This window comes from Uranotaenia lowii, chromosome 1 (assembly GCF_029784155.1).
Source record: "Uranotaenia lowii strain MFRU-FL chromosome 1, ASM2978415v1, whole genome shotgun sequence".
In the NCBI taxonomy this organism is placed as follows: domain Eukaryota; kingdom Metazoa; phylum Arthropoda; class Insecta; order Diptera; family Culicidae; genus Uranotaenia; species Uranotaenia lowii.
The window spans coordinates 200,908,776-200,928,935 of NC_073691.1; the positions used below are offsets into that span (position 1 = coordinate 200,908,776).

Consider the following 20,160-nt stretch of genomic DNA (forward strand, 5'->3'; position numbering starts at 1 on the left):
TAAATGCAGTACAATTAGAAACAAAGAAGTCACACATGAAAGTGTTATTTGTAATATTTGTAATGGATTGAACATAGCTAAGTTAGGTTCTTCTGTGGGGCGAAGCTGCGACCAGTTGTTGTACTAAAATTAGTGTGTGAACTATCAATCAACTAAGTAATTACGATATTTTCCTACAGCGTTTTTTCCATGATGCAATTTGTTGTGGGAACGATCAGGAAGGCAAAAATGTTTTTTTGATTCACTCTGTATCTGTATAAACATCCATCTGCCTTTCAAAAAAAAAATCCGGAATAGATTTTTTTTGGCCTGGGTAAACAAATATACATATCACAAAAACCGTCATTGTCCGCAGTCGTAAAACGCTGCCGGATGTTCAATCCCGGTTGGTGGTCCAAATTTGCAGATTTATTAGCACGTTTTTTCAGCCAGATAAACCTCCAGACATCTAAATGTGATAAAAAATTCGCCAATATGAGAAAAAGTTGTCACAGCAATCATCGTGAGTTTTGGCTTAGAAGGAACACATCGATCGAATTTTCCCAAAAAAAGGATACAAGCCCAAGTCATTCAATAAGGCTTCTTTTAAATAAACTTAAAAGAAGAGGGAAACTGTATTTGGTTTTTTAAGAAAAATGGTTATTGTGTCACTGCATTTCCCGCACAATGTACAACTGAGGTCCATTTGGCTTTGATCTAAATTTGATCTTTGAGATCGCCACCTTGAAGGCGAAAAACTATGCTGGACAGAGCAAAGGCCGGCCGTTCTGGTAAGACCCTTCACGCTAAACATCTCGGAACAGCTGGAAGCAACCGGTGTGTGGCGAGAGGTTTTTCTACTTTCTACTGCCGAAGCTGTTTCTGCTGTGCACGGTCAGATTAATTACATTCCGCGTAGATGAGCCGTTGAAGAATTTGGCCAATCACCACCATCACCACCCCTTGGAGCTGCCCAGAATCATCATCAACACCCGGGGTTGCCACACCGGCCGCGGCACTTCGCGAGCGTCATTGTTGGCGTTTGTATTTTTCTTTTTAAACTTTGATTTTTATTTATTGTTGCTGCGCTTGTGCGAGATTATTCTTAAAAAGGAAACTGACTGTGGTAGCTTGTGTGCTGTCGACCTCCAAAAATAATTAGCAACTAGCGCAGCGAGATTTGTTTAATGTGCCAAATCGGTGGTTGAATTTGTAGCAAACTTGGGGCCTCAAATGAGATGCTGATGGAAATCGAAACTTGGTTGGCACAGTTTTTGTATTTCGAATTACGTTGTGATCGTTTAGGAGACGTATAAAGTTAGAAAAGTGGCTCCAGGGAATAATGAACGTGGTCTGATGTTATTTTTCTTAGCATTGACATTTCCAATGTTCAAATGTGGCTCTAGAGAGTATTTTAACGGCCAAGGCGAAGGTTAAAAGTTGATTCCAGAGACCAGTAAATGAGTTTTTCATCATGTAAAAGTGGCTCCATAAAAAACTATTTTTTTATCTAACTCTTAACGAAAAAAATTAAAATTTTGAAAAATGACACCATAGAGTATTTTAACAGCTAAGGTTATGGTTAAAAGGTGGTGCCTGAGATCAGTAAATGAGTTTTTCATGGTTTAAATGTGACTCCAGAAAGAACTTAACTTTCGATCTGATATGAGCTTCTAAAAAAATATATATAAAATTTAGAAACGTGGCTCCAGAGAGTATTTTACGGCTAAGGTAAAGGTTGAAAGTTGATTCCAGAGTTCAGTAAATAAGTTTTTCATGGTTTAAAAGTGGCTCCAGAGAGAACCAAATTTTTATCTGATATGATCTTCTAACGAATAAAATTAAAATTAAGAAAAGTGGCTCCAGAGAGTATTTTAACGGCTAAGATTATGGTTAAAGGTTGTTCCAAAGATTAGTAAACGAGTTTTTCATCGTATAAAAGTGGCTCCAGAGAGAACTCAATTTTTGGTTAAAAATAAGAAAACGTGGCTCCAGATAATATTTTACGGCTAAGGTTTCAGAGATCAGTAAACGAGTTTTTCATCGTTTAAAAGTGACTCCAGAGAGAACTAAATTTTTTCTGATGTGATCTTCTAACGAATAAAATGGAAATTTAGAAAAGTGACTCCGGAGAGTATTTTAACAGCTAAGGTTATGTTTAAAAGGTGGTGCCAGAGATCAGTAAATGAGTTTTTCATGGTTTAAAAGTGACTCCAGAAAGAACTAAATTTTTGATCTGATATGATCTTCTAAAAAAAAATATATATAAAATTTAGAAACGTGGCTCCAGAGAGTATTTTACGGCTAAGGTAAAGGTTAAAAGTTAATTTCAGAGATCAGTAAATGAGTTTTTCATGCTTTAAAAGTGGCTCTAGAGCGAACTAAATTTTTGATCTGATATGATCTTCTAACAAAAAAATATTAAAATTAAGATAGTGGTTCCAGAGAGTATTTTACGGCTAAGGTTAAGGTTGAAAGGTGCTTTCATAGATCAGTAAACGAGTTTTTCATCGTTGACAAGTGTCTCCAGAGAGACCTAATTTTTTTATGTGATGTGATCTTCTCCCGAAAAAAATTAAAAACTAGAAAAGTGGCTCCAGAGAGCATCATGGTTTTTTTTTGGCCTCTGGCCATCGACCTGACATGATCGAACTAACGAAATGACTGATCAAGAACTATTAGTGGCGGCTGAAAAAGAAGTGCGTTTTTAAATTTCACTCGAAAAAACCCATAGACAATCGCTGATACTTAAATTGTTCAGCATGTTTTTTTTACGTTTAAACTCCAAGACATCCAAATTTAAGACTAGAAAAAACGGAGATCCACTCGAGTTCAACCACTCCAACTTGGTTGGATTTTCTAACCTCTCTCCCTCTCTCTCTCTCTCTCTCATCCAGGAATCCCCGACAAGTATCACATTGCCCCGAACGGCCGGCTGCCGTTGATGAGCCGTCAATCATTGCCATCACTCTCGAAGTAGCGCCGCCGGCCGGCCGCAGCGCAGAGAGAGAGGAACGCACTCGCATTTCACCGGCTCATTAGACCTGTCGGGAAGGTATTTCAAACATCCCGAAAGCGAAACCGCGAAGATTTATGGCCCGGGAAGGGGGCCCATCCCTGTCTTGTTCAAGATGCTCTGGTGTTTACTTTACGTTACGCTTTACGGTTCAAGTGTAATTTTTGTTGTTGCAGAAATTAAATACACATTATCGCAGACACGTGTGAACTGTTCTGAGAAAAACTCATTCTTCATTTTAGCGGAACGCCAGAGTTTGTAGGATCGAGTTACAGTTACAGCAGCTAGAGAATGCTGATCTTTGAAAATGATTTTCGATTTTTGTCAGATCTTCGAGTTCAAAATTCACAACAATCAAGGACTTTTATCACATTCTGGCCCTGATATGAAAGTACACACGACTCGGATCAACGTTTGACAAACATGTCGTAGATAACATGATGTATAGGAAAAATTTCATGATCGATTTTTTAAATCCGACCATATATATTTTGTAGGTTTGCCCAAAAAACTGACCTGTGCAAAATTTCAGCTCAATCGGACTTTATTTAGGGGTGCCCAAAGAGCTCAAAGTTTCGGTTTTTTACCCTCAAAAATCATTAAATCAGGAATATCGGAATTTTAATTTTGTTGCCAAATGACTTAAAAATGTTTGAAACGTCAAGATCGTGTTCCCTCGAAAAAATTAGTTTTGCCTTAAATCGACTATCTGGGACCGTCGAGAACCCCACCAAGTTCCAGAAAATCGATTTTTGGCCAAAAATTTTTTATCGAGGTATCACCAGATCTCGACGTTTTATATATTTTTGAGTCATTTGGCATCAAAATTCAAATTTCGATTTTTCCGATTTCCTTTGGTCCTCCTTTGATGATTTTTGAGAGTAAAAAACCAAACTTTAGGTGCTTAGCCAAAATTATGCACAGGTCAGTTTTTTGGTACACTTTTATTGTAAAAGCAGCATTTTTTAAATAATGCTCATTTTTTACTACCAAATGAAAATAGTGCATCATAAATCTTTGGGACAACCATGTGATTTATAGCCGTACACACTTGGTCCAACGAGATGAATGAAATGAGCAGCACGGGGGTTGTTCAGATAGTTTTACGAGGCCTTAATGTCACCTAGTAAAACCATTAATACGCATTTTATTGACCACAGCAGTTCTCTGTCCCCACATATTACCAGGGCAGGGTGGGTATTAAAACAAGTGTCTTAACTGTCCAAGACGTAAGAAAAAAAGGCCGATATTTTACACCCGCAGATGCTAATTAGTCGGAAAAAGCTGTCATCTTTGCGATCTCATAACACACACCGCCCGGTCCCAAAAACGAAAGGATCATCTTGATCTAGTGATTTCCATCTTCGCTCTACATCAACCAACCTCTCTACATCTAAATAGCTACAAAAATGTCTTTCTAGTACCTAGTCGGCTGAGCTGGTCGCACGATTGACAGATGTGAATTTTGAGAAAGAACACCCTAGAGCTAGACACAAGGTAAAAAATAACATCCTGGGGTACAGACCGGGTACCACCGTATAATGAGTGATTTAGTAGAGCGAGAACTGTGATGTCTCGTGTCGCATGGCGAACAACTACACAGCCCAGTACACAGAAAAGGGCCACGCGACCCTTGATGTATCGTTGAAATTTATTGTTTTCGTTTCGGTTGTTTTCGAACGCGTGCTGCGGCGCAAAACACAACACAACACAACAACAGGTTGGGGTACCTACCCCTTCATCTGGTTGTTGAGTCTATTTTTGAATGATGTCTGTGGTACTTTCGTAGATCTACCAACAGATGGTACGTTGTAGTAGGCATTTTGTGACATACTGTAGAAACTTTGAGTTGTCGGTCTGGTTTATGCGAAGTGATGGATCCTTATTTTACTGTTTTGCTAAGCGGTAGCAGGTGTTATCTTCAGGTACATCCAGAGAAAAGAACACCGGTATAGAATTTTTAAACAAATTGTTTTATGATTGAACCAATTTCGAATCAGAAATAGTTCAAGTTTTTGATAATTCATTACCTTTTTCTGACCAAATCGGTTCGATTGAAATAAACTTTACGGACAGGGAAGTCTTATAACGGTACACAGCCGCCACAGGAAGAGTAGGCGTGTGCTGAACCGTCAGCACGTGTTTTTTTTTCGTGCGGGAAATATAGTATTCACATTTTAAGAAAAATCTGATGATAATATCGAGGATTTTGAAAACAAATTCAATTAGGGATTACTAGAAATATGAGAATAAAGTGTTTTTCACAGAGTTGCGCGTGTGAAACATGCACAGTAGCCGTTCGTGAGCTGCCGAAAGAAGCGGCCGATGTTTTGTTCGCCCTATGAACGTAGTTTGTTTAAGGAAATTGTTGAAAATTACAAAATATCTATCTAAATAACATGCGAAGTGATGTGAAAAACCAAAAATTACGATTTTGTTTAACTGGATTTTTTTTTTGCAAAACAGAAAGTTGTGTGTTGTGTGGGAGAAGGGTAACAATGCAGAATTGAAAAAGCATCCGGTAGAACTTTAACAAGTTCTCTACAAGAAAATTAAGCTCCAACTTGAAAATCTTGCAACACTTGCTTTAACAAGCCCTGTCAGAACATTTCCGGTCTTCGTTGACTAGCACTCCTCAACCACGGACCTCCTTTGCGTTTGACATTCTCGATCGAACCAATTTCGTCACCAGAGCCTATCTACAGTGCAACTTGTTCGCCTTACTGAGACCCAATCCCGTCCAGATAAGGGAGGATCCCCCTATTTGTTGCCAACTTCTAAATCAGCTCGAAATAGAAACGCCAAAATGGTTCCCGAATGGCTGGATCCCGCTGGGAATCACGACAAGATCAACCTGAACATCAGATCTACTCCTAAAAGAAACCTGAACAACAGCTCCATAGACAGTCCACTCCCAGACTGTTCCCAACCCAAACGGTTAGTCCACTCAACACTAATCAGCACACAGCTCTTATCTATGCTATAGTCCACCAAATATCTTGAAAATGACTGATAAAACCAAAAATAATAGAACATTCCCCCGCAAATGCACCACGACTTTGCTGACAAACTGGAACATCTCTTCTTCCAATTGCCACCGCCTCTAGTGGTAATGTCTGACCCTAACGCTCACTCCACCTCATGGGGAAGCACCCACATTTCCAACAAGGGGGCTTATTTGGAGAACCTCGCAATGATCAAAAACCTAACTTTACTGAATTACTGCCACCCTACACTAAGGTTGCCAGAATTTTTTCCATTCCCATCCGGGCCTAGCAATTCCGGGCATTTTTTCAAAAAAAAAACTGGCAAAATCCGGGCATGGATATCAATTTTCAAATCCAAAAACCGGGCAAAAACCGGGCAAAATTCAGGTGTTATCTATATATAAAAGCAAAGAAAAAATGCAAAAAAATAAAATTAATATTTTATTAATGCAATTGCAGGCTTCCAAAAACAACCGTTGAAAATTTCCATACCGTTAAGCGATTTTGATGAAACTTACTCAAAAACTTTGATTTTTTTTTTGGTTTCTTTGGGAAAATTGTGAAAAAATCCGGGCAATATCCTAACTTTTTTTACGATATCCGGGCAACCGGGCCGGACCGGACTTTCTCGAAATTTTGCATCGAATATCCGGGCAAACCCGGATAATACCGGGCAATCTGGCAAGCTTACCCTACACGCATTGACCCCTCATCCGGCGAAACGACAGCCCTATACAATACGCTTGACTCTTGTGAACTGGGACCGAAATTAAACTGGGATGTAGTGGAAGATTCTCACGGAAGTGATCACTTACCCATCCTCATACCAATACAACACCCTTTACCTAAAGCCACCACGAGATCCAGGTGGAAATACAACGAAGCTGATTGGCCTGAATTTCAACTGTTTGTAGACAAACTCGTCCTACACCATAAACCAACCACTCAACCATGCTTCCCACAAATTATCCTCGATGCTGAAACAAAATGTAAAGAACCGTAGAAAAACGTTGCGAGCCCTCAAAAGAATCCTTGTCGATATAGCCCACTCAAACCGACCATTCTAGATGAATTCAAGGCAGCACGATCACTGGCCCGACGTATCGTCAGGGATGGCAAATCAAAATGTTGGCAACAGTTCACAGGTGAAATCCATCCCAACCTTCCATCATCAGTCCTGTGGTCCTAAATCAAGACCCTTAACGGAGGATTCCGAAACAATGCCTATCACATCCTGGTAAACCAACAATACGTCAATGACCCCTAATACTAGCTGACTCCTTCTGCGACCATTTCTCCTCCATATAAGCCCCATCACTTTCTTCCCCTCTTCCACTTCCTAACGTTTTGTTGTTCAAATCAGACTACAACAGCAGTCTTAGAGTTTGCTCTTTGAAGAGCCAAGGGACTCTCAGCCGGCCCAGACGATATCCCTTCCCGACGGCTGGGAAATTGGTCATGTAATCCCTATCCAAAAACCTAAACAGAACCCAAACCTTACAGATAATTTTCGCCCCATTACCCTCTTTGACTGCACGGGTAAAATAATGGAAAGAATAATCAACCGTGTCGCCTACACACCCATATAGAAAAACAACAACTTCTGGACCCCCGGCAAACGCCTTTCGAGCTGGAAAATCGACCGACGACTATTTCGACGACCTTGAATTTTTATTCGAGACCCACCTGATCCAGCAACATCATCTAGAATGCCTCTCCCTCGACTTATCGAAAGCCTTCGACAGAGTCGACCGTATCGCTATCCTGAACCAACTGATCAATCCTACATTAAAAACTTCCTGACGGACCGCTATATCCACGTACTCGTCAATGGTGTTCGATTACAAGTCGAACCTGTCCACGGTGGAGTTCCTCAAGGCTCAGTCATCGCCCCAACCGTTTTCCTTATAGCCATCAACTCCCTTTTCCAGACTATATCGATATACTACTCATTTCTTCCTCACTTTTTGCTACCGTGAAGCGTCGATGACTTCAAATCAAGCTTTATACTTCTTGGTCCAAACCGGAAAAAACTCCGAAACCTGCCTCCGCTAGTCAATAAGACTATCCCTCTCGCCCACTCTACCCGTTTACTGGGTATTTGGCTAGACGACCGACTCAGTTTTAAGTACCATCTGAACCACGTTCGAAAAAATGCCACCTACAAGATCAACATCCTGCGAATGCTCACCAACAAGACCAGTTTTGCCTATGATGAATCTCTTTTCCGTTTCTTGCATGGATGGATAATGCCATCCATACTATACGGAATTTGTTTTATTAGCTTGGCGTCCGAGGTAATGCTAACCAAACTAGAACCACTCTACAACAGCTGCGAACGCCTCATCAGCTCAGCTTTTCGCACCAGTCCGATACCCTTACTCATGGCAAAAAGCGGCGAGATCCCATTCGTTCAATGGCAAATTGACGTAAAAACGACTCCCCAATGCACAGTGGTGCAGAACATCAATCTAGCTGTACGAAATTAATAGCGGCCAGGGATGAAGAGATAGACATTTAATGCCTTCTGCAACATTGTTCAGTTTTACAAGGAGCATATTCTAGTATCAAAATTTTTGCCAAGGGGTCCACCGATAGCGAGATAAAAATGCTAACTTTTTTGTTTTTCAAATTAGGGCTTTAGTGTCTTCGACAAAGTTGTTTATCTGATCAAAATACATAAGATTGTTGTATATGCCAAAGTCCTGTCACATCACCCTCAAGAGTTACAGTCAAAATAAAAAAAATCTCCTGAAAAAACAGTTTTTTGAACCTAACACGTTGTAGATTGGATAAAATGGTTCGCTGTCTTTGAAACAAAGTTGTAACAAGCCACGATCTACAATTGTCTCATACATTATGATGGGTTTTAAAGTTGCTGAAGCTCTATAGAAAGCATTTAGTGTATTTTATTGGTAATTTTGGAAGGCTCGTCCATCGAAAAGTGCACATTTTCGCAACACCCCCTTTTTTGTGATTATTTTTTATGATAAGCGGAACCATTTCCATTTGGAATTAGCGCGGAAATCGGTGGAAATAGTAGAGATTTGAATGATTGAAAATACACATTTTATCTAAAAATTACCTATTTTACATATAGAAAAAACGTTAAAACATTTAATTTATTAATAAACTGTTGCAGTTTTCTTTTATATATATGTTTTATTAAAAGGCATTTAAATTCGATTAAAACTTATGACTCAACGAAAAGACAAAAGCGAATTGCTTGTAAGATTGGATACTTGGATACAGTTACTTGGAACCAGTTGAAGCAATTATATTGTAATGGCAAAATTCTATTATTCAAATACTAATTAAGTGCTTTACCAAATTTAACAGATAAGTTCCATTCATTTTTTTGGGGTTTAAATTATTTGAAAAATCGAATTTAAATGTCTTTTAATAAAACAAAACGTATAAAAGAAAACTACAACACTTTATTAATAAATTAAATGTTTTAACGTTTTTCTATAAGTAAAATAGGTAATTTTTACATAAAATGTGTATTTTCAATCATTCAAATCTCTACTAGTTCCACCGATTTCCGCGCTAATTTTAAATGGAAATGGTTTCGCTTATCATAAAATATAATCACAGAAAAGGGGGTGTTGCGAAAATGTGCACTTTTCGATGGACGAGCCTTCCAAAATTGCCAATAAAATACACTAAATGCTTTCTATAGAGCTTCAGCAACTTTTAAACCCATCATAATTTATGAGACAATTGTAGATCGTGGCTTGTTACAACTTTGTTTCAAAGACAGCGAACCATTTTATCCAATCTACAACGTGTAAGGTTCAAAAAACTGTTTTTTCAAGAGATTTTTTTATTTTGACTGTAACTCCTGAGGGTAATGTGATAAGACTTTGACATATTTATCAAACTGATGTATTTTGATCAGATAAACAACTTTGTCGAAGACATCAAAGCCCTAATTTGAAAAACATAAAAGTTAGTATTTTTATCTCGCTATCGGTGGACCCCTCGGCAAAAATTTTGATACTAGAATATGCTCCTTGTAAAACTGAACAATGTTGCTGAAGACATCAAATGTCTATCTATTCATCCCTGGGCGCTATAAATTTCGTACAGCTAGATTAATGTTCTGCACCACTGTGCAATGGTGGAAAGAACCAACAACTTCCTGTTCCAAACAACTGGCGATAGTCTTTCTACTGTCTGTCCCAGGTCGGGTACCAAGATCACAATTTGGAACGATAAATCACCCAAAGTTGACAGGTCACTCAAACAAACACATTCGAGCAGGAGACCCCAGAACAACCGTTCTACCTCACTTAAATCAACTGGTCCAAGCCAAATACAACGGCCAACCTCAAGTATACACCGACGGGTCCAAAAGAAACTGTCAAAAGGTAAGATGTGGTATTTATGACGGAGTCCCTAGTAGGAGCCATAGTCTCCCTGATACACGTTCTGTTTTCAGTGCCGAAGCATTTGCCCTGCTGGGAGCCATATAAAGATCGGAGTCAAACATAGCCGCCGGCAACATCAAACACCCTTGGATCTATACCATTTCCAAAAAAGTCCCCAATGTGAAGATCACGATCAGGCATATCCTCACCTCTTGTTCCTTATACCCCATCCTCAGATCCTCATGTTCCCTCCCAACATCATTCCGCCAAATCCTCGCTCTCTATCCTGACGAAGAGAAAAGCTTCCCCCCCCCCAAAAAAAATGAATCTTCTACACCAACTATAATTGCGAGCAAATGAAAAAACCCAAGGAAAAAGATACGGGAAAGATAACATCAGGGAGAAATACAAAAATGTATCTACAAAAAAATCCATGAAACGAACCACTTCGGGATGAATCAACGAACGTGGTTTAAAATCCCTGAGATAAAAAAGAAAGTTTGGCTGCGAAAAGCTGTTTAAGCTGAAAAGAAAACTTTCCTGGTTAGCGGGAAAATACTGTGCCATATTTTGTTTTCGCTGCACCACTGAGCCGAGAAACAAATGAAAATCGAAACGGCCACCGAAGAAGGAAAATCCACACCGAAGGGGTCAGTCGAGCACTGTAAATAGTTGTAAATGGGAAAACTTTCCTTAACTTACCCAAAAATCCTGCACCCACAAGAAGCCTTTTTTTGTCCATTGCTAACGCAAGAGAAAACGGGCAAACAGTCCCAAAAGTGAATTCCCGTGGCCAAAACTTCCTTAAAAAAGCACGCGCCAGTCAGAATCTTTACCTCCGATTCCTCAGAAAACATCACACCTTCGGAGGAGCAAAGGTAGCATCTGCTGAGGATTAATCCTGTGATGTTCTGGAGCCGGAACCGGACCAAAACCCACGCGCGGAAGGCAGCCGGGAAAATATCCTGCCAGTTGCAGGATCTCATTAACACGCGGTCTGGGGGATGGGATTCATGGTGGATTTCATGGAAGTTGGCAAATCGATGATAAGCGTGATGAAACGTTTTTTCCGGAAGTTCGACGAAGCGACAGGGTTGTTGTTCAGCACGAGCAGCAAAAGGATTTGCGCGCTCAGTGGCCCAAAACAAAATACCGCAGGTTAGCTTATACACGATGGTGTGTGGTGAAGTTAATATATTACTAGAGCAGTACAAAATCCTCTGTTTTCATCAATCACAATGTACAGTGAGGGGCAAAATAAAGTGTCCAAATTATTTTTTTTTCAATTTCTTTCATTTTTCTGGTTAAAATTCAACGAAAACGCATCGTAATCATTTTTAAAATATTGTTTATTATGTTCTTTTCAATTTTTGTTAATGTTGCGCTGTTAAAAAAAAAAAAGTTTTTCTGATAGAAAAAAAAAACAGTTAATATTCTAAAAAAACAGGGGCAAAATAAAGTGTCTAGATCGGTACAGCTTCAAATTGATTCAAACTGAAGGCAAACAAGAACTATTTAATAATGGGTATGGCCTCCTTCGGCCTTCAACACCTCCTACAAGTGCTTCGGTATACTTTCAACAAGGTTGTGCAAGTGTTGTGGGTCGAGTTCCTCCCACGCATGCTCCATGGCATCAAAATAAGTATTTTTAATTTGTCACACCAGTCTTATCAATCAGAGCATCGAGGATGGTCCACAGATTTTGGATGGGGTTCAGATCAGGACTTTGTGGGGGCCTTTCAAGGGGTTTGATGCGGCAGGAACGGGAAAATGACTTCATCAGATTAGTCGTATGCTTCGGATCGTTATTCTGCTGTAAAACGAAGCGCTCTTCGAGGCCTGTCTTGATGAGGGATACCTCGAGGTTTTCCCGCAGAATATTGGAATATGACTCAGCTGTCATGATTCCGTCAATTTTTACCAAATTGCCCACCCCACCCCGAGAAAAGCATCCCCACACCATCACGTTACCTCCTCCGTGCTTGACTGTTCTTTGGATATGGCGTTCTTGGAGCTCCTCACCCGACTTGCGCCACATATGATCCCGCTTCTTCCGGTTGAATAGCTCGAATTTGGATTCGTCGGCTACAACAATGTTTTCAAGTACACGAGCCGTTTATCGGCGTGTTCCTTGACGAACTTGAGCCGCTTAGCCTTGTTCACCTGACTGATGAAAGGCCTTCTCACTGCGATCTTTCTATGGTACTCCTTTGCATGGATGCGGCGACGGATAGTACAACGCAATACCGAAAATTGGAGCTCTTCCTGTATCTGCCGGATCGTTATTATTGCGTTTTTATTCACTTCAAGAATGATTTTCTTGTCCGTTCTGGCATCTGTCTTGGGCTTCAGTCCTCTTCCTGAGCGATCCATCTCCGATCCGAACGTTTTCATCTTCTTCATGATTTTTGATATCGCTGTCTTGCTGATTTCGTAGTTCTTGGCCACTTCCCGGTGCGTTTGACCGTTATTCACATCACGAACAACCAGTTTCCGGATGGACAACGGAATGGAACCAGAAATTTATGCGTTCTCCATATTTTACAACTTATTCGAATGTAGACACCTGTTTGAATACTCCAGAGCCAAGCCAGTTGTTTATGCAACGTCAAAATACACAAAACAAACAAATTCGAAGGGCCTCGCGATGGAAACTTATCGAAATTATATACATTTTTGAGTTGGACACTTTATTTTGCCCATTTTTTTTTTGGAATATTATTTGTTTTTTTTCTATCAGAAAAACTTTCTTTTTTTACCAGCGCAACATTAACAAAAATTAAAAAGAACATAATAAACAATATTTTAAAAATGATTACGATGTGTTTTCGGTGAATTTCATCCAGAAAATTGAAAGAAATGATAAAAAAATAGTTTGGACACTTTATTTTGCCCCTCACTGTACATATTCGCAGCGATTCTTCTCTGTATCCACTAGATTGGACAGAATAGGGCCAAAACAAGTATAAGAACGGTTTAAGGTATTTTTTGGGCCCGATAAAAACTGTGTAAAATTTGGTGGATTTATGATTTGAAATGGGCTGTAGCAAAAAATTCAAATTTTGTATGGGAATAAGTATGGATCCTACAGCCTCACTGCTGCTCTGAAACCAATTTATCTGAGCTGCATCTTATTGCTAAAGATTTGAAGAATGACTCAGCCGAAGACCGTGAACTTCTAAGATGCGCCAGTCAAAAGTTAAGAGTGTTTCAATAATTAATAATTTAATATGATTTTTTTTTCGCATCTTTCCAGATGGCATCCCTGCACTACAGAGCCATTATACGTTGGAAACTAGCTGGCGTGTTTCCCATATGCAGAAGTGTCATTGGTTGGTTCGATTGACGTGAAAGTTGGTACAACGGGTTTTCTCGGCTGGAAATTGTTTCTGATAAGTTAAAAACCCCTCCCGCTTCAGAAAAAAGGGGGGTCCTATATAAAATCGACAAAAAATATGAGACAAATCAATAACACTAGTTTACAGCATTTTTGAACTCAGTAAACTGACAGTCATTTCCAATGTAAAATCGGGCGCTGAATCCGAAAATGAAATTCAAAAAAATCTCAGTAGAACCGTTTTTGAGTTATGCTCCAAATATGAAATTTCGGAAAAATTAAAAAAATTCTTGTACTCAGATTAAAATATCTCGGACGGCATAACAGTAATTTGAAATCTCTCTTTTGCATATTGAAGGTGAATAAATTTTCTATCGATCATCTGAACACTTTTTTTGCGTTTGACCAACAGTATTGTTGATATTAGTGACTTTATGAGGAAAAAAATTATAAAAAACGCATTTTTTAAGAGAAAATTTTGTTTCTACGAAAGTTTTAAACTCGATGGTAGCATTTAAAAAATCTGATTTTCTTTTGCGCTTAAATGTCAATTTAAAACGAAGATTTCAAGTGGTTATTTATTAAAATCGGTTGAAATTTGAAGAAGTTATGGCTACTTTACCATAACTGTAAATTTTGCAGTTTTTAATAATTTAACGAACCGCAGTACACTTATCATAGTATAGGAAGAATGAAACATGATAAATCTCACTCGCACCAAGTCAAAATTATTTATTAGCTTACCAGAAGGTCTCATGCCAAATTTCAGGAAGATCTGACCATAGGAAGGGGTTGCTTGAGTCTCAAACGTGAATAAAATTTTGAGGTATTTTGCCCGGAAGGAACGAAAAATACTGGTTTTTCATCAATAACTTTTTTCATCACTAGCTGATTGTTTTTTATGGTTGATTTTCTTAAAGCCTAAGTTGAGACAAATATTTCACCCGAAGACTGTAACTCGATTGGATTTGAAACAGAAAAGTTATTGCGGTTCAAAGATTGTATTTTGGTCGAAAATTGTCGTATAAATCGCAATGGGTAAAAAGTACTCATTGCGTGTTGGACAAAATTTGCGGCATTTAAACCGCAATACCTTTTTTGTTTCAAATTCAATCGAGTTACAGTCTTCGGGTGAAATATTTGTCTCAACTTAGGCTTTAAGAAAATCAACCATAAAAAACAATCAGCTAGTGATGAAAAAAGTTATTGATGAAAAACCAGTATTTTTCGTTCCTTCCGGGCAGAATACCTCAAAATTTTATTCACGTTTGAGACTCAAGCAATCCCTTCCTATGGTCAAATCTTCCTGAAATTTGGCATGAGACCTTCTGGTAAGCTAATAAATAATTTTGACTTGGTGCGAGTGAGATTTATCATGATTCATTCTTCCTATACTACGATAAGTGTTCTGCGGTTCGTTAAATTATTAAAAACTGCAAAAATTACAGTTATGGTAAAGTAGCCATAACTTCTTCAAATTTCAACCTATTTTAATAAATAACCAATTGAAATCTTCGTTTTAAATTGACATTTAAGCGCAAAAGAAAATCAGATTTTTTAAATGCTACCATCGAGTTTAAAACTTTCGTAGAAACAAAATTTTCTCTTAAAAAATGCGTTTTTTATAATTTTTTTCCTCATAAAGTCACTAATATCAACAATACTGTTGGTCAAACGCAAAAACAGTGTTCAGATGATCGATAGAAAATTTATTCACCTTCAATATGCAAAAGAGAGATTTCAAATTACTGTTATGCCGTCCGAGATATTTTAATCTAAGTACAAGAACTTTTTTAATTTTTACGAAATTTCATATTTGGAGCATAACTCAAAAACGGTTCTACTGAGATTTTTTTGAATTTCATTTTCGGATTCAGCGCCCGATTTTACATTAAAAATGTTGGTCAGTTAATCAAGTTCACGATTTTTTTAAAATTTTGTAAACTAGTGTAATTATCGATTAGCATACGCCAGCTAGTTTCTAACGTATAATGGCTCCAACCGAACATACAATGCAGGGGTGCCACTTGAAAAGATGCGAAAAAAAAATCTAATTGAATGTTTCAATTTTGAAATCGTCATAACTTTCGATTGACGCATCTTAGAGGCCTAGCGCAAAGTAGGATTTTTTTTTAATGAAAAAGTCACTTTTTCCATACAAATGGATACGCTATAGCAAAATTGTCAGTTGGACAAAAAAAAAAGTGATAACGATGTTCGCTACCTTTGTAGAAATAATCAAACAAATGCAAGTGGCGTTTATGTTTATCTCAAACCGGCCCAAAATACGAATTATAAGTGTAGTTAACTCTGATATAAATATAGTAGTTTTGGTTATGAATAAATCGCAGTCAATTAGCAAAGACATTGTTAACTCAACAATAATCACAACCAGGGTTGCCAATGTGCCTGATTTTTGGAGGCCCAACCTGACAACCTGATAAGCCTTCATTTTTCCCTCATTTTTGGATTCCCTGATTTTTGTGAATATAATGGAAAATGAGTAATACGTAATGTAGACATAAGTGGAGGTCAAAACGTGGATTGATGACCAAAAAAAAGGTCCTCACTTCGACCGAAAATTTTGTTAAACAATGTGTCCTTATTTTTATTTCTCATCTCCCTGAATTTTGAAAAAAAAAAAAAAATGTTGGCATCCTTGATTACAGCGATCGATTCCCACATTTTTTCTCAGATCGATCATTTGTATGGCTAATTTGAACTAATAAAATAGTCTGTTTCTTACGAAAAATTTTTCTAGGCATTCAATGATGAACAAAAGTTTGGTAGACTAGTTTTCAGAATTCCGCTAGCGTTTTTCTCCGGCCCATATTAACTGCTTCAAAAATGTTCTAAGTTGGCTGTTCTAAGTCGTCATCCCCGGTTACCTTTGTGCGAGTGCAGGAACACCGCCGCCAGCATGTTGGTCGGCACGAACTCCAGTCCCGGCACTTCCGGCTCCGGCACCGGCTGCTCCATGAAGAACACCCGCACCGTTTCCTTCCGGTCGTGCTCGGAAATGGTGAAAAAGTGCTCGAAGCTCCGGTACAGCTGGTTGTACTCCTCCCAGGTGGCCTCGATCGGTTTCTTCTTCTGGCCGTACATGTCCTCGTCGTCACTCCACATGATTGACACCCGGGGGTTTTGTTTTGGTTTTTTTTTTCTAACTGGATGTGTGTGGTTTTGGATATTTTTTCTTGTGTCACTTAAAAAGACAGGTCTTTGGTGTTTGAAACTTTGGTCTGAAGCGTGGTGCTGGTGAGAACAATTCTTGGTTTGAGATGATTTGTCTGTTAAGTTTTGAAGGGTTGATTGCTTTGGGAGTGTGTTTCCAGATCATGTGGAGTGGTTATAGTTAAATTTTACAACAAATTTCCGATCGAGACCACCTTTTTGGGATTTTGCAGAGCTTTCGAGTCTGGGTGTTCCAATCAAGTTTTGGCAGTTGGTCCGTAGCCGGTGCACACGTGGACTATTTGAGTGTTTATTTGAGAAGGTTATAAACAAGAGTAATTTGTACTTTAAAAATTTGTTGAAGCTTTGTTGTATGAATGTACTAAAATCAATTAGGAGAATGGACTATGAGGCAGCGATGGAGCGAGGTGGTTAGTAGAGGAAAATCCCAAAAAGGGGTTAGCGTCTCAGTTTTAGTCACGGAAACATAACAAAAGAAAAAAAAAAAACAACGAAACGATTAACCAAAATGTGAATTGCAACGTGTACAAAAATGCTGATGGTTGGTGTGTAGATGAAGTTCGACAGCAAGGTTCAAAAAGGAGAAACAAAATCCCAAAGCAATCAACCCGATATGGATGGTAACTGATTTTAAACTATTCGCACAACATCTTCAACAATGACAAAATCGACTTGAAAAATTTGAAAATGCATAAAAATAGGCTCAAATCTCTTTCAAAATGGCCGCCAGTGATCGCAGTAGTCATTGCACACGCACAGAGTTACAGAGACAGCGCAAACAGCGTCTTTTGCGATTGTCGTTCAAAGCATGCTGCGCTGAATCACGGTCGTTGTAAATGAAGGGAAAAAGACGAACTGCTGGCAAATGGTAACTGTATCATGTTTAAAGTGATTCTTCATCAGGGTTCCACTTATCCGGGCAGAATCGACAAACTTCCATCTGGTCCTCGATAGAGGGGGAAGTATCGATAAAAAAAACTCTATTACACTCACAAGATTGTATCCAAGATTGGTTCACTCCTTAAATGCGGGATAATTCGCTTGCTACACGAGCTCTGGACACAACCCAAGACAACTGGTAGCAATTACGTAAAGGACACTGGTTCGGGTTTGACTTTTCCTAAAATTTGATCGGAACACGTTCACTTTCGACAACACGGCACACGGTTCGATTCTTCACAAAAAGATATCGTTCCAGTTCACGATAAGGAGTTTAATCGCTGAGCAGGAGCAACGGCAGGAACAGCAGCACAGTGACAGTAGTAGTGATAGGAGAAATCCTTTTTAAGGTCAAACACGGTTTTAAATTAAGAATCGGCTCGAAGGACCACTGAGCATTGGGGGAGCGAGGTTCAAAGGACCGCAGCACACAATGATTTTCACTTAAGCACCAATCACGAACCGAGGATTGATTTACCCTTTTATAGATTTTCAGCTGGAAGGAAGCTAGTGTTTTTTTCAAAAGAAGGAACGGCCACAGTAGTAGTGCCTACTTAGAAGAAGAAGGCGATCGAGCAAGGGTGCTCTTTCCCGGGGAGTTCTTCGGAGAGCCCTTCAAACCACACTACTGGGAGGAAGTGCGCTGGGTTTCGCTGATCTACCGTCACTACTATCGAATTTGTGGGGACGTCCAAACGTTCCTAGCGACGTTTTATAAATGAGACAAAATATTTTGGACACTGGTTGTCCGCCGACGCCTTGCCTTCGGCAGCAGAGCGCGAGGTTGCAACACCGGAATCGAGATTGAGCGGAGAAAATTCGACCGACGAATCATTTCCATTTACCCGTCACTTCGCCCAATCCTCCAAGAGCTTCAGCGAACCGATTTGGAGAAAGAAAACGCGACACCACTTTTCTCCAAACTCATGTGGTCCGTGGTCGAAATTTAGTTTCGGGCGATGATGATGAGAGAAGTTTTCCTTCTTTTTTTCCCTGACGCGCACTCATCCGTTATGATGCTTCACCCCCAACAAATCCAGGGCCTATAGGATCAACATTGACGACGATCATCGGCCGCCCTCAGCAAAAACCAAACCAAAAAAAAAAAAACCTGAAGACGATACCCGATGCCGATGATGACCAATGATGATGATCTTCGGCGGGGCGCAACTCTCACCAGCTTCGAGATTTGAACGACTAGCAAGCGGAAATCGGCACGGATCAGTCTCTTCCAAAAAAAACCGACCTCACTCTTCCACATTTTTCGTCCCCTGCATTTTTCTCCAAAAAGAAAATATAATCTTACACTTTGTGAGATTCAATATTCGGAGGAAAAACTGGAAAATAAAACTATCAGGCAGTCAGTGCCTAAGGCCAAACAAAATAAACGACCGGGTGGAGGGAACGACACGAGGAAAACACTTTCCATTTCGTTTCGATGATCGACGGATTGGGGAAAATTTTCAAATTTTATTCAAGAAGGAAATTGATCTGGAGATGCTGCTCTACCCGAGGCGGCGGCGGCGACGCATCGAAGTGTTCCCAGGGGCGCGCTGGCAACTGGAAATGTAAATAAACGAACGCGCGGCGAATGTTATTGTCTCGCGATTGGTTACGTTTGCAGGCACGTTCGCTTTCGGAAATTTGAGCGATCAACAGGGACCGGGGAGGAGGGCGGTCGTGGGTAGAAAATTGCTTGGATCCGATAACAGGTTGGCGGCATCGGTGAAATGGACGCCGTTCGCTAGTCAATGAAAAATCCGACATTTTTTCACGGGGAATAAATGGGGTTTTTTTAACAATAGAACCGATCACAGACACTCGAATTTACTGAATTTCAGTCATGCCAGATAAAGGAGACCTCAATCAAAAATCCTACGATGAAAGTAAATTGTACTTGAATTTGTTCTTGAGAAGTTCTACACTGGCTGAATAAAGGTATCAAAAGAAAATGACTATTAGACTGAGTCGATTTGGGGTTATTTTGGAATTTCTTAAACCCTGGGGTCTAAAAAGCTTCGCCTTGGTCCAAAACTCATCCATGATTTTTCGCAAAATTTTTAAGTAACGCTTACATGAGTAAATTTGATCTTTTAGGTTTGTATGGGAAAATTGAAAATTTTGTACTGAAAAATCAACATAATTTTTGTCTCATCTGTGGAACCGAGCCAGCTTACGGTTTTAATGTCAATTTCTAAAATTCCTAGAGGAAATTTTCCGCTGAATAACTTTGTCCAAGACCGTAACTTCGTATCTTATTAGGCAAAAAAGTTATTAGCTGTTTAACAGGGGTATGTCTTTTCGCATTGATTAACAATAAATTCAATTGACATA

The 20,160-nt window shown here is 39.3% G+C and overlaps 1 protein-coding gene across 3 annotated transcripts in view; it reads right to left on the bottom strand.

Moving 5' to 3' along the window:
- LOC129744113 (filamin-A) overlaps positions 1-20,160 on the bottom strand; it is a 108,365-nt gene that overhangs the window by 16,227 nt on the left and 71,978 nt on the right. Inside the window, exons 1-2 of one of the 3 annotated variants that reach the window (XM_055736499.1) lie at positions 17,881-18,534; positions 16,581-16,947 (exon numbers count right to left, since the gene is read on the bottom strand). The exons of 1 other annotated variant lie outside the window; for it this stretch is intronic. In XM_055736499.1, the coding sequence (XP_055592474.1) occupies positions 16,581-16,818 (238 nt within the window). In that variant the 5' untranslated portion in view covers positions 16,819-16,947; positions 17,881-18,534. Of the gene's footprint in view, positions 1-16,580; positions 16,948-17,880; positions 18,535-20,160 lie in introns of those variants that run through there. One more of the 3 variants, XM_055736505.1, reaches the window with a different exon arrangement.